The 25,038-nt window shown below is 41.4% G+C and overlaps 1 protein-coding gene across 3 annotated transcripts in view; it reads left to right on the top strand.

Annotated features, from left to right (window-relative positions):
* Positions 1-25,038, top strand: part of TTC7A (tetratricopeptide repeat domain 7A) — a 180,021-nt gene that overhangs the window by 48,746 nt on the left and 106,237 nt on the right. For all 3 annotated transcript variants that reach the window (XM_086745752.1, XM_086745749.1, XM_086745751.1), the window contains exons 11-12: positions 11,682-11,786; positions 22,655-22,772. In XM_086745752.1, coding sequence (XP_086601878.1) covers positions 11,682-11,786; positions 22,655-22,772 — 223 coding nt within the window. The remainder of the gene's footprint in view (positions 1-11,681; positions 11,787-22,654; positions 22,773-25,038) is intronic.

Raw genomic sequence — 25,038 nt, forward strand, 5'->3', positions numbered from 1 at the left:
GTTTTCCTCTGGCAGAATGTGTCTAGCTTACTTGTTTAAATGTGCACAGTTGTGTATTTGGTGTGCTGTATCAGACAGCTACCTGGAAGTACGGTGCTCTTCTTTCAGGCTGATTGCACTTTGTGATCAGGTATGTGCATTTGGTATCAAGTACTGTTCTTTCCATGTAGTGTTTGCTCCTCCTTATCAAGGATAAAACACAGTTTGTGCATAGCTGTGGATTGAAAAGCATTATACAGCTGTTCATACTCTGCAGCTTCAACATAAATATGCTTAGCATTAAGAAAGATACTGACGTCTAAAATTGTCATCAGCTCACTCAATGTCTTTGGGCAGTTGACTTAACCTCTCTTTAAGTTGTGGTTTCTCCATCTGATCAAGGAAATCTTAATACTTTTTCAGAGAGAGCTTATGAGGATTAATATTTTTGAAGTGCTTGGTGCGAAAAACTGTGGAAAAAGAAATGATGTGTGAATGTTTGCAAGGGCATGTATTTCAGCACAAGTTTGGGGGGGTTTTGTTTGTTTGTTTGGGTTTGTTTTTTTTTTAAATTTGTATAGTATTTGTCAAAGTTACCAGTTAGCCACTGAGATGAATGAAGTCAGATTGCAAAAGGTAGGGAGAGGCAGCATGAGTTTTTCTTTCTAGTCTTTCTTAAGACTAGACTTCCTACAGGGAATCAGGACAGTACAAAATTTAGCCTGCTCATGCAGGGAGTTCCCACCTACGCTTCTAGGAGGTGTGCGCAAATTAACGCGGTGCAGTAGTAGACCATGTAACACGGTCCGTGCCCGTGGGGAATTCATGTGGAACCGGGCAGAGACCACCCACTAGGAGTCATCTGCCACATGGTAACTTGATACTGGTCTTTTATGGCTATAAGCTGAATTGGAAACAGTGGCTTTGGAGTGGAAATTGGACATGAATATACAATGGCATGCTTTTGCCAAGAAGTTATCATCTTGTGACGTATAAGTGGCAGCAAATCTCGGAAGATGTCTGGAGGGATTCCTTCACTTTTGTGAGCATAGGCAAAGCCTTATCTTGGAAGCCTGTCTGTCATTATGCATTATACTTCAAGAAAATGGTGGAACAACAAGAGAAAGTTTATTAGAGAGCATCAAGAATGGCTAAGGGTATAGTTGGTAGGACTGTGGAAAGACTGAAAGAATTGGATATTTTTACCTTAAAGGGGAGAAAAATGTTCAAAAGAAACAAGTCTTCAAGAGCTCTTAGAAGAAGGGGTTAATCTTGTCTATGGTGGGTAGGACAAGATGTGATGGCTTCCAGTTGCAGTAACACAAGTTTATGTTTCCTATTAAAAGGCAAAAAAATAAGAGTAGTGATACACTGGAAAAAGGCTACCTGTGGAGGTGGTGTGGAGCCTGCATCACCGGGGATCTGTGGAATGCCCTAGGCAAATATTGGCAGCAGTGACCCTACTGTGAGGCACTAGGAGTGGGCTTGGTGAGACCTTTCAAACTCTGACTCTGTTCTGGAACTCCACAGTTATCTCATAAGTCAGCTAGATCTGTTATAATCAAAAGGAGACATCAAAACTTTGATGAAGCGTATTAGGTCAGCAGGAAGCTGAAGGGAGATGTTTAGTAATAAAGAGGCTCACGGATTCCTGTACGAGTTCTGTGCAAACATTTCAAAATCCAATTCCAAGTATGAAAATGATGGCTAGACTCGATCATGTATAGGGTAATCTGAAACTACTGGTGGAATACTTGAACAATGAGCTTGGTGGCAGTGTGCTAATACCTTGCCCTGGCCTATACCAGGTGTGGGGGGGTTTAGAAGTGAGGTCCAGCTCCCCTTGGTATTCAGCTGGAGTTAGCACGTTGCTGCCCTCTGTGCCTTTGCAAATCTTCCGGATACCTGATCCCTTGATACTGAGGACAACAATGACTAGATAGGATATGATGGAAAGGCACAGTACCTTCTCATAAACACTCACAGGACTTGTCCAGGAGGTTTATTGGCTTTGCAGGTTGTGTAACCTGTTTCTCAAAACCGGACAATGGTGTAGCTCTAGTAGTCTGCCGGAGAGCAAATCTACATTTTAAATGCTGATGGTTGAAAGAGTGAGTGTATCCAGAGAGTAATTGTCATTCAGTCTTAAGTTAGTATGGAGGAGAGAAATGGGGCGTGATCTTTAGCTTCTAAGAATTTGCGTGAGAACTCTGTCCTTCTCCTTATTTGTTTGCATATCTCTTCACCTTCCCTGGAAATTACTGAGTATTTGGTAGTTAAGATTAAAAAAAAAGAGCAACGCAAGTATCTGCATCTCTGTTACTGTCCTATTTTTTCAGATTTTCAAGTATGTCACGTCTTTTTGCCTGTACTTTAAATATTTACAAGGTAAAATGGCCTTATCTTGACTATTGATGTAAAAGCTCTAAATGTTCTGAGCCCTGTATGGGGCAGAGGGAATTCCCTTACCCAACAATCCCATCTGTGCAGTATTTCACTTCTAATCCCGAAGTATTCCCTGAAGATTCCTGTCGTATACTCTGCAATGCGTCATCTTGCTAATGGGAGATGTGGTATACATTTTTATACTGCTTCACAGCTTGATAGCAGAACAGAGTTCATTTAAAAGTAAATGCTCCAGTATAGCAGAAAGAACTGATGAGAAAACAGTGTGGTCTGTCTAGACTGTAGAATGCAGAGCACACTTGAGCTTTTATAGGTAAAAGATCTATTTTCACCTGTCTCAGTCACAGCCAATTCCTGATCTCATTCCTTGGTAATGGAATCTCACATCCTGCAGCATTACTTGTTCTGCAGTACAGCAAATCATGTTCATAAATCCTGGGTATGACAGGAACAGTTTTATCAACCTGTAAATGCTGGAAATCTTGGTCTCTTCTTCTTCTTTTTTTTTTTTTTTTTTTTTTTTTTTCCAAAACAAAAACAAAACCAACACATTTTTAGGATCTGCAAACTCTGACCTTCTAAGTGCTGTAAAATACTATGTTGCCATCTATTCTACACTGCATTTGGCTAGTGTTACTTTTATTTTGTATATTCATCTTCTTCAGGTTAAGTCAATTGAATTGAATTTCAAATTATTTTTTCTCTGCCAGCCAAAAAATTGCCAAATGGTGACTGTCATTTTTCATAAGTGATCAGTCTGAATGTCAAGCCAGCCACCTAGGCTCATTGCTGTATGTTGGTGTGAGTTTACATGTTATTCTAAAAAGCATATGTCTTAGCAAAAATAGGCACATCACTTCACTAAGTTCTCACAGAGCAAGTGAGGCCTTAGGGCTTTGTAAAACAGTGAATGAAAAATCTCAGAGAAGCATAACCTTCCTGTCTGTATTCTATCCGCTTAAACAGTAGAAATAATGGAATGACAGCAATTTCACTTTCCTGTGCCTCTCAACAACTTGCGTAATGGGAAACATGGTGTAGTCTGATTGGTTTTATACCCATTCTAAGGAATGCATTTATACTGAGCTATATATTTTCTGAACAAAAGGAGTGTTTTTATTTAAATTATTAAAATCCACCATGAAATTCGAAAGACTTTTGTAAACAATTTTAGTTGAAAAGCTGGGAAAGCCTAGACAATGGCAAAGGCATAGCGAGAGATGTCCTTTGTCACCACGTGCAGTTCTGAATAGGCAAGACAAAGTTTTAAATCAGTTTAATGCAGCACCTCTGTTCTTCTAAACTGGTGCTGGAAAACTGAGTGCTGAACTCTTCACAGCTACTTTAAGTTGCTTCTGCTGGTAATAACCTTCGCAATGTGGTAATATGACAGCCAGAGGGTGAGCGGGCATAGCAGCTCACTGCTTCTGCTGCCATGCGTAGACAGGCTGGAGTCGAGTGGTGAATGGTGTGATAGCCAGATGCCATCTGGCAGAGTCCTCGGGCAACGAGATGAGCCACTGTCCTGCTGCCAGAGTAAAATGAGTGCAGCAGGTTGCATCTGCTTCTCTCAAGATTTGGAAAAAGTAAAGTGACCTGTATTCAGCAGAATAGGGAAAGGAAGGACCAAACTCTTATTTACAGAATAGATAAGACTTTGTAGTCTTCACGGTAGTGAAGAAAGACACAGCTATTTGGGACGGACTTGTTCTCTGCTGCTGCTTTTCAGCTAAACACTTTTCCACTGGAGGTCATGGAGATTACCAGCACACAGTGCTGCTGCAGACTAGCATAGCTCTGCTGAGGTATCTGAAGTTGGAGGTGAAATTGTCATAGTGTCTAGATGATGTATTACAAGCACAAGGGATGTGAAATAGGCTCCCTGTGCACTTGCAAGCATTTCCCTGGCCTCAGACCAGTTGGATCAGTTATGTGTTCCCTTGTTCAGATTTCTGTCCTCTTCCACACCTAACAGCCTCACGTGAGACCCAGCCTCCATGTCCCAAAGTGTCTTTGGGAGTAGAGACTCAGAAGTGCATCATGGTGTTGGGCTGTAGCTTAAATTGACAGTACCTCAGATAGTCTTCTAGACCTGCATTGTGTGAGTGTCTTTCTTACCTGTCATACTGCTTAAGGGAAAGACAAATTGATAAAATATGCACCTTGAACAATGTGAGGCAACACTGATGCCTCTCTTCTATCTACCAACCAAGAAGCCAAGATTTGGATGTAGTGACAATGATGTGCCGTTTTCCTGAGGACAGTGAGGGAAGATTCTTCAGGGAAGAATAGCTGTGATATTATTCAGTGAACTCTGAGTCTACTTACCCTAAAGTGCTGGATGCCCTAATTGAGCCATTCAACTCGCAGTAGTCTTACATCAATCTCTCATGTCCAGTGGATTTTTATTATTATTAGTGTACACAGGGCATGAAACCATTTTCATGCTCATATTTAATGTTTCTGCCCTTAAAAAAAACCCTCAACACAACTGATTAGTGAATTAAAAGCTTTAGGATATGTGTTTCTTGAGAGGAGGGATGGGGAGTGATATAGTCTCAGGCCAGCTGAGGGAAGTCTGGAGCATCTTCTAGGAGAGGATAATCTGCTCTTACCCCTCACCCTTTATACTCATGTAGGGGATGAAGCACAACAAAATGCACATAAAGGAAGAGCTCAGGAGCAATTCAGGGGGCTATGGGGAAGAGCCTCTGTGAGACCCCAGTGGAGCTGGAGGCAAGGGTCTTGTGCTGGGATTGCTGATGGTGGTTATGTGTTCCTGCGGTGCCTGGCACACAGCTGTCCAGCCCCTCCCGTCCAGCATTGACAGAACACCATCAGCCCAGCGCTTGCCTTTAGGACAGCAACTGCATGAGTTCAGAGACAACTGGATCGTTGCTGATCCTCCCCCAGCCCCTGCTAGCCTATACTGAGGACATCATAGGGACAATGGTCAACATTATTATACAGGTAAGATAGGCTGGCAGTAGAGGGATTTAAGCTCCGAGCATGGTACCTTGCAAAACCAGGCAGATAAAGCTGCTTTGAACTACACAAAAAGCTCTTCTCTGCTTTCATCCCTTATGTTTGTTCATCTTTAAGGCAAAGAGGAAGAAAGAGTCATGCTTGTCTACCTGAATGGTTTTCTTAATAACATAATGCTTCAGGAGGTGTCTGGTGTTATACAAAGGGAAATAGTCACATCCTTCTTGGCATCTGTCATTCAGCTGCTTTTCTGGGGAACTAGACTCCAGCTCTACCCCAGAGCCAGGGTTGCAGTGTCACTGTGCTCCCCTTGGCTGCTCAGCAGTTGGAGGTACTGCAGCCCTGCCCAGGGCTTGTGTTGGCAGCATTTTTAGGATTTTGAAACCTGTCTTACAGAGACATGAACTCTGATTTTTTTTTTTTTTTTTTTTTTTTTTTTTTTTTTTTTTTTTTTTTTAGCCCTTTGCAAGTTGCTGATACATACTGGTCATAGCCAAATAATGACAAGCTAATGTCTGAGCTGCTCATATCTGTGTTCTACCGAAAGAAAAGGAATACTTCCCCTTATTTAAACAGTGCAGCAAAAGCAGATATCTCTAACAGCTTCAGGGAGCTTCAAGTTTGACTCAGCCATGCCTGTACTGCCAACATACAGCTTTCCAGAAGGTTAGAAGGAAAGTTATAAATATACTTGATACATAATTCTGCAGCAACAGCAGATGAATTTTATGATTTAGGCTGTTCCTTCTGTTAGTTTCCTTGCAAAAGCTTAGGCTGGTTGCTAGGCAACTGGCATTAAAAAGAAGTACATTTCTCTTTGCATTGCAGGCAGGAACGTTGGGAGCAGTAGAGGCCTCAAATGGCTCCTTAAATAGCGTTGCTGGGGAATGAAAATTAAAATATTGAACATTCATTGGTTAAAGATCCTGTTACAAAGGTCAGCTATCTAGGGAATATTCAATAGTTTGGTTTCCTCTGGTGCAAAAGAAAGATTAGAAGGGAATGTGCCTATGTGCTGTAGATAGTACAAAAATTGGAAACTTCCAAAGGTGCCTGACTGCCAAGCAGAATACCTAGGCAAGCTGTATAACTGCCTTCGGACTTAACTCTCTCTTCTTGACAGAAAGTGTGAAGTGGAGTGTTTGTCATGTTAGCAAGGACAAATTTACACTTACAGATCTTAGAATTTAAGAGGTACCTTTAAAAGTGAATATTTGAAGCTGCTTAACTCAGTGCTCTAATTTGCTGAACACAGAGTAAAAGAAAAGGGGGAGAATTGATGCCTGTGTTGAGACACGTAAATGCCATAGGGACATGCTGAGGGATTTGCAGAAATCTAGAAATTCAGTGGAAAGCTAGCACTGAAACAGCTAATTCCAGAGTTCTCGATTGCTAGCTCGCTCTGTCATCTTCCTATGTTGGTTCAAGGTCATTTATAGCTAGATGGCTGTGAATCCCAGGATACAAGGAAGACTAATTCTTGCATAATGATGAAAGATTTCCCCCTCCTTCCCCACAATCCCTTTGAGATAGTGTAGTTTTTAAACTCAGTAAGGATAATGCTAGAAATAAAACAGTACTAGCTGTGGCGATTCATCTGTGTACTAAATTGCCAGGTGAATTGAGAATGAGGCTGTCTATCAAAACCACCACCTTGAGGAACATTTTTCCCTCTGGCTGAAAAGTATTACCAAAGGAGCAAAAAAGCAGAAAGGTTTTTGGAAGCTTTGCAAGAGAAGAGCAACTGTTTATGGTGTGTCAAGTTTGCCTGGCATGATTTACTGCTTGGAAATTCTTCTTCCTTTTACTTACATTTATCATTTCTTTACCTTCTAAATATGAAATGAATTTCTGATGTCCATCTTTTCTTGCTTTGGTATGGTGGGAGAGAAGAGAAGGGAGGGAAGAACGAAAATTGTGTCAGAGTGAGCTAGGAAAACCAGCATTTGGGCAGTATCTAGGCATTCACTATAACTGATTGCAAGATCTCTTGAGCTTTTGGAAAGGGAAGAAAGAGAATTAACCATAGACTGTTCTTCATTCTGTACTGTTCATGTGCAAGCAACTTTGAGAAGTAGGCTTGCGTGCTTCATTACGTAATTAGTAAATTTGGAATGGGAGTTCTGTTTTGTATTTGGGTAGTTTTTCTTTACATTTTACTCCCTTGTAGGATTCAAAACCATGGTTGCTGTAATTACTTAGGGGGAGGGATCCTCTCCATTCTTCTCCTTCCCCATAGCTCTCTGCAGGTTGAGAAGTGCCCCTTCCATATTGGATATGGAACATAGAGCTCTTTCAGGAGTCTGTATCAAAAGCAGCCATTTGTTGGTATTGCTTGCTACTTTCCCAAAAACTGCCTTTCCTCATTTTCTTTTTCTGACTTATTGTGGAGCATGTTTGTGATCTCTGCAGAAGAAAAATATTGTGTGCAAATAGATTAGGTGAGGAAAAAATCATCAGAGAAAACTAGCTTCCTATAGATACTAGGTTTAAGTATGGAACAGTAGTGCCACATCCTTCCCAGTCTCCATTGCAAAAACCACAAACTTGTTGGTATGTGAAAGATGGAGATGCCCAACTTGGGTAATTGAACTTCTTAATCCCTTACACAGTTCACCTATTTTTTTTTGATGGCTGGACATTCCCCTTAAAGCTGTGTTTTCACTCCTGATTTGAGCTCTGTGGTTTGTTGGTCATAACAACGGGAGGATCATTAATCTCCTTAAATCAGATGAGGATCCCAAGGCTGCGAATGTCTACATTAGACCTCACTTAAACAAAGTTGAAACCCCCATGAGGCAGCTGTTGGCAAGTTTGCCATTTCTTTAAACCACGCTGTTTAATGGGTTTGTGTGTGTTTGGGGGAACTTAAAAGCCTTTTTTGCAGAGAGAGGCCAAATGAGACCCAGAGGCAAATCGCTGGTTTTCTGAAATCCTTGGGAACTGGTTCCAGTGCAGTCGTTATAATCCAGCAATTAGCAAGCTAAACAGAAAGAACTTAAACCCTGGCTTCAATTTTGATGTGAGCCCCTCTGAAGCTCAGAATTATGAGTAGGAAGCATGCACTCACTTTGAGTTCAAGCTCTGCTCTTCTCAAAACATGCCTCACCAATAAATCTAATTATTATTGCCTTGCAGTGAGTCTCGCAAACAATGCGCTTGGCTGCCTGGTCCACCCACGCTAAGTGAAAGAATATGTACAATTTTAATTATCAATTATTTCAATGTTACACAAACACTGTTTCATATTAAATATTTTTACAAACCAATGACATGTGTTTTCAATACTGAGTGATGATATTTGTTCCCTGCCTATTAATGTCTGTAATTAATATTTTTTTAAACACCTTGATATTATATGTCACGCCAATCTCCCCAAAGTAAGGTCACCGTGGGAGTGGGATATTCTTTCTACTGTCATTCCTTGGCTAACATTTTCATCATCTATATATAACTTCTGCTGAGTAAAGTTTTCGAGGTGAAATTATATAGATCTCTTTAATTTTTAAAATGCAGCTAGGGAGAAAGGTTTCATACCACTCTGTTTCTAAAACCACTTCCGCTCCATGTTTAATTGCAAATTTTATAAACTTTTTTTAAAGTGACAGAACTTTATGTTTTAGAAGCAGTGTGGAAACTCTGGCTCTTACTCTGTAGACAAATGTTCAGAAGGTCCTGAGTGCATCTGAAATGACAGCACAGGTGATGTGTTTGAGTGTAGGCAGAGTAGAATTTTCTGCTTTGCAATATTCAGTCATCACTGTTTTGCTGTTGCCTCCTAAACAGACTGAGGGCAGACGTGAGAAGTGCTCTGTGGTTTGAGGCTGTCGGAGTCTGCAGGATTGACTTGTCCTGAGGACCAGCCTTACTCAATGCCAGGCTGCGAATGGGGAGGGAGTGGAGCTCAAGAGGAACTGGCAAGGAGCTAGGTTGCATCAATTCTCTTCTGGTGTAGATCCTGAAAGGTCCTACAGTTGTGGCCCAGATAAGGACAGGCCTCTCACTGCCTTGCTTTGTGCTAGTGCTGGCTGTGCTGGCCCGTGAGGTAGCTGTCACCAAGTCCCAGATGGCTCCTGCTTTCCCTGCTGTTATGCTGCTAATGGGGAGCTGAGAAGCCACCACCAGGTTTGGTTTGTATCTGTTTCTGAAAGCATTGGCACTGGACAGTGTACCATCTTCTTCATGCCTAGCCTTTTCAGTTCACTTTTGCATGGTGAGATGACAAGAGTTGGGGGGGTTCAGCTGCAGATACACTAACCTGCAAGATGCACGTTGTTCTGCTCTATTCTTTGAGTTTGTCTTGTCTGGAAACATCTGTAGGGCTAGAATATAGGCAGGAGGGCAGGAAGATGATGTGCCAGGCTAGGACCCTTACAGGGTTATGCTTGCATTTCCAACACGTCCAGCAGTGCTACTGGGAATACCAGCTGCCTGCAGTGCAGGTTAGCTTTCTGTGGGAGAGGGGAATAAGATGCCATTAAAACCTGAGACTCTATTTGTTCTGACGAAATAGATGTCAGGGAGGTTCATTCTGAGGGATGCTAGTCACCTCGTGACAGCAGAGCACAGCAATGTGTTTCTTCTGTACCTCAGGGTTGAATTACCCAAGTCTTTTTTTTTTTTTTTTTCTTTTTTTTTTTTTTTTTCTGAGAGGGATGAGGTAACAGTTTAAGCTCTAGGACAAAGTTTATTGATTCCCATCTTTGCTGTGAGACAAGCTTCCTTCTGGCATCAGGCAAATTATGCATTTGCAATTGTAAAATAGCAAATACTTCCTTACTTTTATTGATGATACCTGATGCTCTAGGTAGGTAGGAGCAGCCTGGAGAATGTAGGGCACAGTGTTGCTCTCCTTCAGACCAGGCAGCAGGTACCCAAGCTTTTCAAGCAGTAGGGTTTGCTCTTTGCTGCAGCGGAGCTTGTGTCCTTGATTATTAAACCCATCTTTGCCTCAGCATGGACAGGGCTGCTGTACATCTGTTTTTCCCTTTTCCCAGGCTCCCTTCCAAGCAGATGCTTACCCAGGCTGTTGAATTCCCTAGCAAGAAGGGGATCTTCTGTTCTGTGGAGAAAGGAGGCCGCAGGCGCAGCCCGCTTTGGTGTGGTGTGAGGGAGGGGAAGTGCTGATGACCGGTGGGAGTGTGAAGCTGTAGTACAGGGCTGCTGGGGACTGGAGCAGATGCCAGACCCAACCACCTGTGCTGGCAGGAGCTCTCATGGGCAGGAGTAGATGGCCAGGACTTGATAGGAATAGTGGTTAGTTTGACTCTGCAAGCTTGTCGCTGCTTTCCTGTAACATGGAAAGGCCATGACTGTTTAAAACGCTTCTGAGAGGGAACACTGAGTGAGAGAGGCCTGTACGTGTCTTGGGACCATGTGGAAGACATTGGGGAGATCAGGAGTCAGTAGTGAGGAGGGTTGAAAATGTGAAAGAAACTGTGGTCCAGGTTGGGTGGGTTAGGAGACTGTGACAGGGCAACTTCTGTCACCTCCTCATCGGCTGACCAGACCTTCTCACCAGCATCTCGGACCAGAGCTCTCCTCATTCCCTTTTAAACCTTCTGAAATGTGGCAGCCGTGAATATGTGCTGTAAAAACCAATGTTTGTAGAGCACGTTTGAATCAAAAGGCTCTGTAACTGCTAATCTTAGTAAGCATCATCCATTAATGGGAACTGAACACCAGAAAGACAGCAGGCTTTATGGCCTTTCTTTCTAACATGTGCTGCTCAAACCACCCACTAAATAGTGTATTGCTCTGCAGTTGCCTGCTCTATCCTTTGCATAGTGGGATCCTAGTTGTATTCTTGTATGTTCTAGAACTGGAGAAGACACAAAACGATCCACAGAGTAGATTATTTTAGCTGCACAAATCTCTCTGAGTGGAGTTGGCCTAAAATGTTAACATACTAGGGGCTAAGCTCTTCATGACCTTTTCTGGCTTACTGGAAGATGGTTGTGTGCAAAGAAAACTATAGCAGAATTCTTGTGAATTGAGGGGGCAGAGTTAAAATAACCAGTGGAAAATAATGGCCAAAGAAAACTATTTATTGTAAAGTGCACAGCCAGGGCTGGTTCTTTGACATGTTTCCTCGGAGCATGGGAAGAGTGTGTGTTCATGTGTGCATGTGTGCACACGTGTCTGTGTGTGGAGGTGGAAATAAAGTTGGTAACTTGTTGCTGACATGTGATTCTTTACTTCATAGTGCTTCTTTATACGTTTCACTGAAATGCCTTGCTTAGACTTGTAACAGCATTGTCTGATCAGCCTTTTTAATTTCCTCCTCCTCTCTCCCCCTCTTCCTCCTCCAGTCAGCATATGCTGTGTCAGTGCTCAAAGAGTGTGCTAAACTGCGACCTACAGATCCCACCATTCCTCTTCTGGCTGCCAAGGTCTGCATTGGGTCGCTGCACTGGGTAAGCAAGCTGATGCAATTCTTATTATGTAATGGATCGGGTGCTGCAGTGACAGTGCCACAGTGTCGTTGCAGTAGGGAGAAAGGGAATCCCTGTTAAAAATCATACACACATGCATGCCTTTAAAAAAAAAAAAAAAATCCCAGCAAGAATTCAGTGAGTCACTGAAATGCATTTTGCTGGCACATTAGACAGAGGAGGTGGTGGGGGGGGAAGTCATAACAGCCATTCTGGGGACTGCTTCTTCAACTGAGTATTGAGTTGAATCGACCACTCTTATAGCCCCTGGAAGACAAAAGTTAATAATTTTAAGTGGACTGTTGGACAGCACAGATCTGCTGGATGACTGAGTCCTTTTTCTTGAAGTTGCTGTGTCAGTGTTTTCTGTTCTGCATGTGTTAATGTGTGCTCCAGAAGCAGAGTGGGAGTGGAAGTCTGTGCCTGTGAAATTCTGATTATCCCAAGGAGCAGGAACATGTGGGGTTTTTTTTTTTTCTGGTTTTTTTGGGTTTTTGTTTTTTTTTCTGCTTGGTTTAATTAATTGAATGGCAGCCTGCTGTTTTCACCTGTTCTCACCACGAGGTGTCCCTGCAGTCAGTGAAGGATTATAATTGATAATACAAGTAAAACAAAGATGCAAGAAAGCATGAAAGAAAATACCAGAAGAATCTGCCCAGATTTTGGTGAAAAGTTGTAGGGGCTAGATTTGCTGCTGTTGTGTCCCCCTAGCCCCTACTTCCGCATCCTCTACATCCCTATCTGATGAAAGTTGATATTCAGCTAAATTTAGTCGGGTTGTATCAGTTTACACTGCTATCAGCAAGGAGATCTAGTTATGTATGTTTCTGAATGAACTATACTGTTCAGTCTGTAATGGTTAAACTTATATGTAAGTCAGATAAAACTGGCAACAGGCGTCAGCTAAAACAGTATCTTGTTCTAGGAAAAATATTTCATGTCTGAGGTCCTTGCAGGAATCCTTGCTGAACTACCCAGCCTACCTCTGCTCTCTATATAGAGCAATTTAATTCTCTTGTACCCTTAGCTCAGTATCTAAATTTTGATGGCTGAAAGTCATTCAGTGAGATAAACATTCACAGAGAATGTTTGTTTGTTTGGTTTTTTAATAAAGCAAATAATTCTTTTTTTCTGATTCTCAGAGATGTTAAAACAGTATGAAAACCAGGCATTACAGTTGTGTTGAACACTCTTATTAGTATCTCTGACAAAGTTTTCAAAGCAAGATCAACTTGTCATTAGTCTAAACATCAGCAAGTATATAGATAATTTTTACTCTGTAGGCTCTGAAGCTCAAGGAACTTCATGGGCTAAATTCCTGCATTCACTTGGAGCCATAGTGAGGGACTGCAAGACACTGAGAGGGTCCCCTGGCAACTCTGCTGTCTTGATGATTGCCAGGAGGCAAAAAAAAATTAAAACCCGGAAGAACAGTTGTGTTAAATGTGAGAAATTTTTTTTTTTTTTTTTTTTTTTTGAGATTAGGCTAATTTTTGTCTAGGAGAAGGCACTGAAACCATGAAACTAATGAGGGAAAATGCTCCGTTGGACCTGGTACTTACAAACAAGGAAGAACTGCTTGGGAATGCGAATTGGGGCAGCCTTGACTGCAGTGACTATGAGGTAGTGAAGTTCAGGATCCTGAGAGAATGCAGCAAGGCAAATAACAGAATGGTCCATTCAGATGTGCTTTGACTGATTTTGACCACTTCTAAACACAAATAGTGACTTCAAGAAGGCTATGGTCTCCTGATACTTCCTAAATGTGTGACCTCTGCCATAACTAGCCTTTAGACAAAATTAAAATACAGTGAGTGCATCCTGTGACACTCCATGCTGAAGTCAAGATCCCTGGGGTATTCTTACTTTTAACGGGAGCAGTGAAGTTTTAATGGAAGCACTCTACCAAACACTGGGTCATTGATGTGTGTCAAGGTGAAAGGACAAGATTTCTCTACTGTGAGAAAAGAAATGGCATAGAGTCCCTCTTCTTTCATGTACTGCCCTGGTGTTTATGCTGCTGTCACTATTGAGGACTAAATTTAAAATGATGCTATTAAAGCTTGCTGACTGTGGTGGATGAGGAGTTGAATGTGAAGTTGAGCCCAAATTGAACATGCTACTATGCCAGGAAATGGGCAGTCAGGATTTGTACTTGTCGTCAGTGCTTTCCCCAACATCCCTTTTGATCTGCTAGCACAACTAGCATATAAAGAATACCTTGTTATAGAGACTCTTAGGAAACAAGATGGGACTGTAATTCAGTCACAACTCTGTCCTCAGGCAGTCCAGTATCTCCAGACTTCTCATGCATGGCAGAGCTGATAAAGCAACAGTATAACCCTAAAAGATATGAGAAAGAAGGGAAAAACGAGCTGGTTTTTTATTATTGTGAAGTAGGAGGGTATTTTTCCTCTATCTACTGCTTTTTCATTGTGGGAAACACTTTTTGGTGTTTTTCAGTCAGATCTTGGCTCAGAACTGGGGTGCAGTATTGTTGTGGTTTTGTTAGTGAGGGGGGGCCTAAAGTGGTAGCTTCTGTAGGAAACTGCTAGAAGTCGCTCCCCGTTGTTCAGTGGACTCGGCCGGGCCTAGGGTGGACAAGTATGAAATACACAGATGATTTTGGAAGGGGGTAATTTTACTGCAGTTACCTAGAGTGCAACCTTATGAACTAAAACTAAATTAAACATATTCCTCTCCCCTCTTGCTTTCACTCAGTGCCCTATGCTCTACCCTGATACCAAACTTGATGATGGTATAGAAGAGTTTTAATTAAGGGGAGTCAGAGGGAAATTGCAGCATCTTTTGAAAGAACTAAAATGATAGGTTCCTACATCTTACAGTCAAAGTGATGCTTCTGATATTACTGGCAAACTCCTGTGCCTAATAAAGACCTTTCTGCTTAGCAGAGCTGTTTTTCTAAATGTCATCCTTACAGTAATTATTTGCATTTAAATTACACGGCAATCAAATCAGAATTGAATCATTTAAACTGGAAGTGAACAAGCTGATCAATGCCAGTATAAATAGAAAAGAAGATAGAGATGGCATGGGAGCAGTCTAATGGACAAATATTAACGGTTACTAATACTCAAATATGTCTTGCTTTTCAGAACATAGAAAATATGATTGATTTCTCAATTAGGAAATATATCTCTGTACTTGATTGCTGGCTAGGCAGGAAAAGGGTGAAATCAGATCACCGTTTATCCAAATGAAAGCTAATTTATATGTCCTGCATCTGTCTACTGTGTGCTTTTGGTAGAGTATTGTACTCTGTTTATGGTCCGTGGACAAGCAGTGCTTTAGTCTTATTTCAGTAACTAGCAAAAAAAAAAAAAAAAAAAAAAAAAAAGAAACAGAAACATTTATGCAGCTGGATAATTACAGAATGTCATGAGGAGCACAGAACAGTTTCTTTCCTGATTAATTTAGTGGTCACTTAACTCGTTTTGCTCACTTTGTACATGGTATCTCAGCACACTTTAAGAACTGGGGAAAACAAAAAATTAATTGACATGTAGCATAGTGATTTACAACATTGTGGATGCTTGGATCACATCTATGAAATAATCTCTCAATGCAGAAATCAAAGTAAAAACATGCACACATTAATACCGTGCCTTGCAAATCAATCTATATAACAGAGCCTGATGTAGAAAAGAACTAGACACCCGCAGCTTCTGTGTGCCAGTGTGACCAGATTATTAGCTGATGTAAGTTAGCACTACTCCACTGGCATATTACTGGCACCATGCTGGCTTACATCAGCAGATGATCTCCCCATCAGCCACTGGCTTTCAGAATTGGGCCTGCAGTAAACAACTAAGTGAGACAAGCAATGTTTTGGTAACCTTTTTCAGAATTATAGGTTTTCATGAGTTGAAAAAAAAAAAAAAAGCGGAGTGAACAGTAAATCAATACTTCATTAATTCTAAAGCTTATACCAGTTTTCTTGGAGGACCAGGAAAGGTACAAGATTAGTGCATCTGTATAGACCACACTTGTCTGGTCAGGAGGCAGGTGGACCTGTACTTAAAGAGATAAAAAAGTTTTCAGCAAAGTTGGAACTCTTACACTGTATCTAGCCCATTACACGAGTGTTTTAAATGTTGTTGTAGTGGGCTCAGAATTACTTTTGAGGCATCATGCTGCCTAGCCTTCCAGTTTGCCGGGGTTTCAGCACAACAGTTTGCTGAACTCAAATATGAATGATTCTAGCGAGTGAACACAAAGCCCATTTGTGTTTAGCTAGCTGACATTTAGCTTTACAGAATGTACTATGAAGTTTTTTATTATTGAAGTTCAGAGTATTTTTTTAATTTTTCATAGAAAAGTTGATGTAGCTTACACTAGACTGTGTCTGCACTGCGGCTGTCCTGCCTTGGTCCACTATAAATTCAGAGTTCCACTTACTAAAAGGCTTGCTGCAATTTTCTCTTTCACTCAGCCTTCCCTGGCATGGCCTCAGTTGAATGCTCACTTGCCTATTTTGGCAATGACTTTGAGTTGCAGCATGAGTTGTTGTTTTTAATATTTTAATAGTACAGTACTGTTAATTCCACTACTGATCTACGTTCTCCAGGACCCTGTTATGGCAGGTGTTGTGAAAAGATAAAACCAGAACTTCTGCTTACAGGCAAGTGCTAAATACAGAATTTATCCATTTTAGGAGTCTTATTTAAAGGCATTTAGGGTTACTCTGATGCTTTATTGTGCCTTTTACTCCACTGATTTAAATGGAGGCGTGTTGAAAACTTTGTAAATACACTTAGAGACAAATGGACTGTAGTTCTAGGATAGACATGAATCTTCTAGGACTTTGGTTTGACAGAAAGAGGAAAGATATGAGGCATGTTCTTACTATCTTCATTGCCCCGTAGTCGATATTACAAAAATAGTGTTGGACTAAACTTGTATAGCGCCAAATAATGCTAGTATTATCAGCTAGTGTGAGCTTTTGGAGGGACTTCATGGCAAAAGCTGCAGCGCAAGATGGTGCTGTTCCTCGGAGGCATTTCCCTCATTTCTTTTAACTCCCTGATCCCAGTGTGCACGGTAAAGTGCTGTGCTCCAGCTCTTTGCCTGGAATACAGAGATCATGCCATCAGTCAAGGAAAGGGAGAAGAGAGTGGGGTCGGGCCAGGCCAGACCAGGCATGGAGTCATAAAAAGTGAGTAAGACATACCATGAGGTCAATACATCATGCTGTGGCTGGGGGGGGCTTGGCAGGATGTGGATTTAGAGCTGCATACTTCTGAGGTAATAGCTTATCATTCATTACTTTCACAGACCACTTAATCCGAGAGTGCTTCTCTCTCCTTCTGTCCGTTGTTGACCCTGTCACTATAGATAATAAATGCTGTGCATGTGCTTGTACCCAGTCATCTGGGAGCCCTGAAGTCATGTGGAAATGCTTAGATCTTACTGCAGTATGAATAATATTCAAAGATCAAATCTAGTCCCATTATCAGAATTATTTTGCCTGTTGAGTGGACGCTCTAGAGGACCAACATCGCTAGGGCGAGAGGCTACTAAGAAAGCAGTGAATGGCAAGGAGCTACTAGAGATTTCTTCCATCTTGTAAAAGATATTCTTGCTTGCATCACAGCTACTGTTACTGGGGCAGTCCCAAGAGTTTTAGACATCAAAAAGGAACAAGAATTTTGCCTTCTACATGTCTCCTTTGTGAACAAACCACTCTTGCTACAGTGCAGGAAAGGCCCAAGTATTTCTAAGTGCAGGGGGCTGAGCATATGTGCAGAGTAAGTTGGTGGGCTTAGCAGTGGTGACACATGGAGAAAATACTGACTAGACCAATAATAGAGAGCACAGGAAATTTTTTTCTGCATGTATGTAACATGATTCGCTTTGTATGCTGTAAACAGCTGTGGGATAAAACCTTTCCATTATGCTATGCTTTATTGGCCATGTTCTTCCTGTGCATTTTTGCTCTTCTCATTCTCTTTTCCCAGTGTTTCGTTTTTTCTCCTCTTTGAATTAGTCTTTATACCTACAACCCAGTATAACAACAATGATAAGAGGCAGCCAATCCATCTAGTTAATATAATGTGTAATTTGTGTAGATGCCCTTTCCATAGGATTTGGGTCTTTTGTGTGCTTTGGTATCACTCAGTCTCTCACTGGTGTCGGAACTCCCCTTTTTTCACTAACCTTGTCTGCTGTCCTAAGTCCAGTGTCACTTGGCATGTTTCCTGCTTCATCCCCTGTGCACTTGTCTTTTTTGGTGTAGTAGATGCCATTTCCATGCCGCTGTACATTACCAATTTGCTTGTCCTCAATTGTTCTAAATCTGTGCTGGTGATAACTGCAGGTCCTACTTACAGTCCTGGAGAGTGTTGATTCAGTGGGGTAGGGCTTGAGCTTTTCTAAAAACAAGTTGGGTGGCAGTTGGAAACCAGCTGAATGGCTGTAGGCCAGGGGACAGCACCTGCTGTTCCCCACTCCCTTGTCAGCATGCCCCCGGGCTTGGCTCGCACACACACCAAAACCTGCGGTCAAATAACAAGGGTGCTGGAACAGCCACTCTCTGTTTCAGGGAAAACATCCCTCAGAGTTACGCAGCTAACAACTGTTCCTTTTCCATCAAAGTGGAAGGAGAGGGTGGAAGGGGGGTGGGGGGGAAAACCAAACCCCACAGTATTACAATCTTATGGTGTCAGCTCACAGTTTGGCAGCCTGTCTCTCTCCAGGTACCAGGTGTGTGTTTGTTTCTGGTGTGGTGGAGAGGTTGCCTAGCTAGTGCTTCCAGGTGCCTCCTGACAGTTTATACAGCTTGAGTTCAAATTACATAAAGTTCCTTTTAGGTTGTTTTTCCCCCCACACCTGCTTTCTGAGCTTTCTTCCATGCCGGTCTCAGAGGCAGGGAACCTCTCTCTGCAACCTGCAGTGCTGCCCTCCTCCCCACCAGCTACTCAGTGCAAAGTGTGCTGAAGAATCTAAGAACAGTAAAGGCCAAATTGGAGGTGTATCTGTGTGGCTTTGAGACTTCGGGTTTTTTGCTTCCTTCTGAGAGAATAACAAGTTGTGATTCTAGGGAAACTAAATTCAAGCTGCTACCAACACTCTTGATGCCCAAAGAAGTATCTCTTCCATGGTGTCAGAAGCTGCTGTTGGCACTGCTAGGAACAAGGTAACAGCAGTACACTGTGCATTTCCTAATTGCGAAGCGATGCTGTGCCATGCCCGCTGTGGGGGAGGACATGCGGCATCCTGTGGCTTGGAGCTTAGTAGCAAGGGCCTATAAGTTGCAACAAGAAGTTCTGATCCATGTTCCTTGCCCTTCCAGTGCAGTGCTGCATCACCTTGAGATTGGAGTCTTGCTCTGAAGTGAATGAACCATTTAGGTTCCCTTCATATTGAGGCTTGTCCCTGGGTGTGCAGTAGGAGTAGAGATGGATGTATTGATTCTCCTGATAACCTTTCTGCCACATAGGTCACTTCTGTGTACCATGAGCTCAAAACTTCTGGGAGTACCATAGGGTGAGACTTCACATACCTGGCACCACATAGGGAGAGGATAAAGGAGAAGCAGCTCCTGCTACTTCAAGTCATATGGTAGCACGTAGGAGCTGCAGCTGGGAATGGTTGTATCTGTTGGGACTCCAGAGAGAATGATGCTTCATTTGGAGGCCTTCCCCTCTTCCTTTCCCATGGCTACAGCACAGAGTGAAGACATCTCATATGCTTCAGGATCCCCACAGTCACAGCTTTAGTGGCCAGTCATAGCTCAGGCTTGCTACTGGTCCCTCACTCAGGTGTACGAATGGGGAGTCTTCATCCAGACTGCAGTCCAGTAAGGGCAATTTGCATTGGAGAGTTGAAACCTCACAGTGGGTGATGTGAGTGAAAGATTTGGCTTTTCACACTTGCCCAGAATGATTGAAGAATAGGAGAATGGGAGGAGAGGGGGCAGATGGCAGCCACAGCAGGGCTGAGTGCTGTAAGAAGGAAAAGTAAATGCTTTCATAAACAGAACCAGCTGTGCTGGAGTTTGCAAGGCCACTCATTTTCAAAGCAGCCTTCAGCTGACCGAAGTTTGCATTCATGAGAATCTTTGTGGCTGGTCAAAGTGTCATTAGTGTTTAGTATGAATAAATGTTTACAAGAATGTTTGTGCTAGAACTGCTCTTTCAGTCATTCTGATAAAATGTGGTTTTAATTATTCATACAATAGATTAATCTGACACTTACAGGTGGCCCTGGATAGCTCACAGGTGAGAAAGCTGAATGGTGTGCTGCTGATTTATGCAGCGTAGGCTATCAGTCAGAGACTAGAGACACCGTCAGGTGACCATTCAGAGAAACAATGGAGCAAAATCTCTCCAGTTTTAAATGTCTCCATTTCAACTCCAAGCCTTTCATTTAATCTCTGTTTTTCATACACTCCATCCACCTCTACCCTTGTTCACTAGTCCTTTTATAGCTCTTGTCTTCATCTAATGGAGACTTCTTGGATGAAAGTGTGTATGGAGGAAAGAGGAGAAACAATGAAGAAAGAGAGTGGGAATGTAACTGTTTATGGTCACAAAAGAGATGCATAGTTTATTTTCTGGCTGCAGAGATTTTCTTACATAAAAGTTCCTGAGAGCTGAAGAATTCAGTTATTGTTTCATGGCAAGAGTTTTTTTGTTGTTGTGGGGTTTTTTTTTTTCTTTCTTTTTTTTTTTCTTTTATTTTTTTTTTCCTTTGTGGCAAGTCATGGGACATTTTCTTCTTTCACTGCCTGAGGCTCTGGTCCAGAACATGCTTTAGTATGTGGCAGGGAAGTCAGTAGGGCTACTGTCAAGATTAAGAAATCTCCTGGAACAAATCTCAGTCTTCCTGATGTGATCAGAGTTTAAAGGGTCTTATCTGAGCATCACTGAAGATAGTAGGACTATTTCCAGTATTTTCAGTAGACTTTTGATTGTGCTGTTAAAGTCAGTCCTTGTGATTTAGTAGGTAGCCCCAAGTATGCCCCAAGGGGGTATTCCTAGTTCAATTAGTTGTTTCTAGATTCATAGTTGACTAGGCAATCAGCAAGACTGTAATGCTTTCATAGTGCTTTCAGGGAAGAGTTTGATGACAAAATATATCTTGGTCATTGGGCTGACTGATCTGAGGTTTCAGAAATTTGGGAACTATTGGTGTACATCTAGTTTGAATTGTATGGCTTCAGGGACCTGTACAAGTGAGGAAAAGACCCAAGCAGTGGAAATAGCTTCTTCACTCACGCTTTTCAGCCTTTCTTCAGGCTTATATTAACAATATTTTTTTTTTAATGTTTGATATAATCTAATCAATAACAGTTCCTTTATTTACAAAGCTGTTAGTAAATATTGTCACCTGCATGTCTTCAATTGATGTAACTAGGAGGCCCATTGACAAGATAGTATCTCAAGTCAAGTAGGTTCTGTTCACAGGTAGCATCATAACAGATCACTGCAGAAGGGAAGTTTCTGGTCTACTGGTACGTTTTGATTCCATTTCATTATAGGTGACTCCTTTTAGATGTGAAGGATCTATAAGATGTTGAAGTCTGACATAGCTGAGTATTAAGAGAGTGCGTTTCTGTTAAGGCTGCAGTACTTGCGTCTAAAACAGTTGGATTTAAAACAAAAATGTATTTCCTCAAAATTAAACAACTCCATCCCAGAAAGTCCTTTGTCATGTAGTAAAAGTCTCCAAAAGGAGAATTTTTTGGGTAGTGTAATACTGTCTGGCTCTTGATTAGGGATAACTCTGATTATGGTTGACAGGATCTGCAGACTACCTTGTACGGAAATTAGGTCTTCCTGTAGGCTCTGTCTTTCAAAACTTACTTACAGCTTTTGCCCGTACCTTTCCAACCTCCAGCTCTCCGGATATGTACAGTCTACAGGTCTTAGTCTTTTCTACTTACAGTGGGTGAGTGATGTTAATGAGAGCTTAAGATTAAAAATGCGGAACACTCTATTCTGTAAAAAAACAGTCAAATTATTTTTTGTTTAAAATTCTGATTAACTCCAATTTTAAAGATAATAAAGCTTTATATTTTCATTAGATTTAGGTCTGTGTGGTCAGCTGGAAAGGAAGGGGAGCAGTCTATGTTGTAATAGGAGTAGACCAGCCTAAATATTTCACCGTTTTGGAGGCTGATCCTGAGAGGTCGCGACTGCTTTCTCTTCCCATTATGATGTGTAATATAAAATGCATTTTCAAGGAAATTGTGTCTTTGCAAAAGATGCAAAATGTGGCTAGCGCAGCATAAGCTGCTAAAGTAGTATGTGTGGCGTTTCAGATCAAAATTTGTGTCCTGAATTTGCTGTCTCCTTCTTATGGCAGCAGAACTGCAAGCAGCAGCTGAACTCAGTTTGCAGTGAACTTGTTTTACTCTTGTCATGTTTTAAAAGGAAGTAAAAATTCCTCAGGTTTAAAAACATTGTATAGCAAAACTAGATGGTCTTCCTTTGAAGGTAGAAACTTGTTAGACCTTTCAGTGTACTGCTAGGATAGTACATAAGTAGTCAGTTGGTCCAACATTTGTATTAAGGTTGAATGATTGAAGTGTGCCTGAAGGGAAATATAAAAATAAGATAGTGTCCTTCATTAACTATAAACATCTAGATATAGTTTGGGGTGGATGCTTAAAACAAAACCAAATTTTTTTCTCAAAACTGTGCCATGTGCACCAAGGTCTGCTAATCTGACCCTTCTACTCCTCCTTTCTATAAGGGTTTACTATGATCACTGAATGCCCTTGTATGAATGTCTCTCAGATCACTTACAGGTAAGTTTAATGGGATCATCTTACTGAAGCAAGTATAAAGGAAATGCCTCTAAGTCTCAACCTACCTGTTTTACAGCTGGAAGAAGGAGAAAACTTTGCTAAAGTGGTGATAGACCTGGGTGAGGATGCTGGAGAGTCCCTAGCAAAGGGTTACCTGGCACTGGGCCTGACATACAGTCTTCAGGCTACTGATGGTGAGTTACTCTGTTTGTCAATATGTTGTACAGAAAGCATCTGTTCAAAGCCTTCAGTGCAAGCAATGGAAATTTATTAGAAACTCTGCTTTTAGTGCTGACTGGACATGGAAAACAATCAGATTTTAAGACAAATGGAGACTGTTCACTTGCTCAGAGAACTGTCTTCTATGGTAATAAAAAGTGAAGTTTTTAGGTAAATGAAAAAAGGCAAATCATTACTTAGGAGGTGATAAACTGACTGTAACCAACGATGCTTGGTGTGCTTTACTTGGATATTTGTTATACACTTCTTTCGCTTATTTACACAACAAAAAGTCAGACTTTCCATCTATTTTCCTATTTCTGTTACCCACTCATAAATCAAATAAAGAAATACAATCCAAGAACTGGAGTCAGAAATGCTTGACTTCAGTTCCTGGCGTGATACTGATTCCCCACAGAGATTCAACCTCTCTGTGATGTCGTTTCTTTTTCTGCTTAGAAGTAAACAAGATAAAAATATCTACCTCTCTGGTACTGTGGATGTTGACTAGATACAGACCACTGAATGTAAGAAGTGTGGGGTTTTTTTTTTTTTAATGCTGCTTGCTTGAGTTTTGAATGACTGGACAATGGGCTCCTGCAGATTTGATGCTTGGTAAGTCCGTGTTTGGGAGAGTTCTAGCTCTGATGTTCATTGAGCTCAAAGGTGGGAGTAGTCTTTGTTTCTTCTATGACTTCTAACATAGGTAGAAGGCCTTCTAACATAGTTTCTTTGAATAAAGGCTGAGCTAGTGGGTTTCCTAATCAATTTGGCAGTCCTGCCCACATGCAAGCAATGACTGTTTTGTCAGATGGGTCCCACAGAAACAAACCAACTTCTTCCAGCAAATGAGCCTGAAACAAAGCTAAAATTACTGTACGGTATTGTGGAAGTATGCTGGCTTTGCAAGTTACACCAGAATTCTGCAAAGCCGTATGTGTGAGGTAGTGACTCGTGCTCTTTAGTAGTGCAAGTCTGTGTATTTTTTTTTCAGCCAGCCATATCCAATCAGCTATTCTGAGAACTGCTTTCCAACATGAAGGCTAACAGGCCCTGTAGCTCTTTTCAGGGTCAGGCACTGGAACAGGCTGCCAAAGGAAGTGGTAGTGTCACCATCCCTGGAGGTCTTCAAAAACCGTGTACATGTGGCACTTGAGGACATGGTTTAGTGGACATGGTGGTGTTAGGTTCATGGTTGAACTTGATAATCTTGGAGGTCTTTTCCAACCTTAAAGATTCTATGATTCAGTTCTCCATTTCTCTATCTCTAGAAAGTTCATGTCAAGAAACATATGTCCTTCCTACCCTAAACTTTCTCATATATATTTCTTTAAACATTAAACATTGAGTTCTGCTTAACAGCCTACCTTTTTAAGGCATTTGCCTATGTTTTGTTTAAACTGTCCCTAAAGCTGTAAAAGATCCCAGAGACTGCTTTCAGAGAAAGCCCATTATGGCCTATTTGTTATTCTCCGTATGGGGAGAAAGTGATTTCTAAAGAATGGGGTTTGTAGATGCATGTGCTGTACTCTGGCCTTAAAGATACTTTTGACGCATCAAAATGTGAGTTGGAAACTTTTCTTCTGGAAGGGAAATCTTCTCTGAGTTTTCAAGAGACTAGTTCAGATATTGTAATAAGTGTCCTTTTTAATGTAAAAGAAACAAATCTTCACAACAACTGCCTTGGACCTTGCTTTTTTTTTCCAGATTAGCGTCTGATTTATGTTGTGAAACAGTGGAATATCTGCCTTCTCATTGTATCTCTAGTCAGTAGAGCCAGTCACTCAGTTATTTGAGGGAAATCTGAAGAGTGTATTTCCATCTTTCAGGTTATATTTTAATAAAATGGATTAAATCTTTCAAAAGCATACTTATGATGATCATGAATATGGAGCAGCATTTTACTAGAAAATGTCGAATTTGCACTAACAAGACATTTTTCATTAGCATTGTTAAAAAATAGCTTATCACAGTGAAGAAGCAAGAGTAGAACATGCTGATAGGAAGATAGCAACTCCGCTATGTAATCCTGTAGCAGAGCTAGTAAGTCATACTGCATTTTAGTTTGGTAGAGCTGTAGCAGCTGTGCTTACAGTGGATAGAGTTGGGTAGAGGCTGAAGAAATCATTAGTGCTGTTAACCTCTGAGAATGGGGCACAACTTCTAGTAATCTACTCAGACCCACCTAATTCTGTCTCCTTGGTGCAAGCTTTTCTTTGTCTGAAGTGAGAGCTTTTCAGC

Source organism: Chlamydotis macqueenii, chromosome 3 (assembly GCF_036417535.1).
Source record: "Chlamydotis macqueenii isolate bChlMac1 chromosome 3, bChlMac1.mat, whole genome shotgun sequence".
Taxonomy (NCBI): Eukaryota; Metazoa; Chordata; class Aves; order Otidiformes; family Otididae; genus Chlamydotis; species Chlamydotis macqueenii.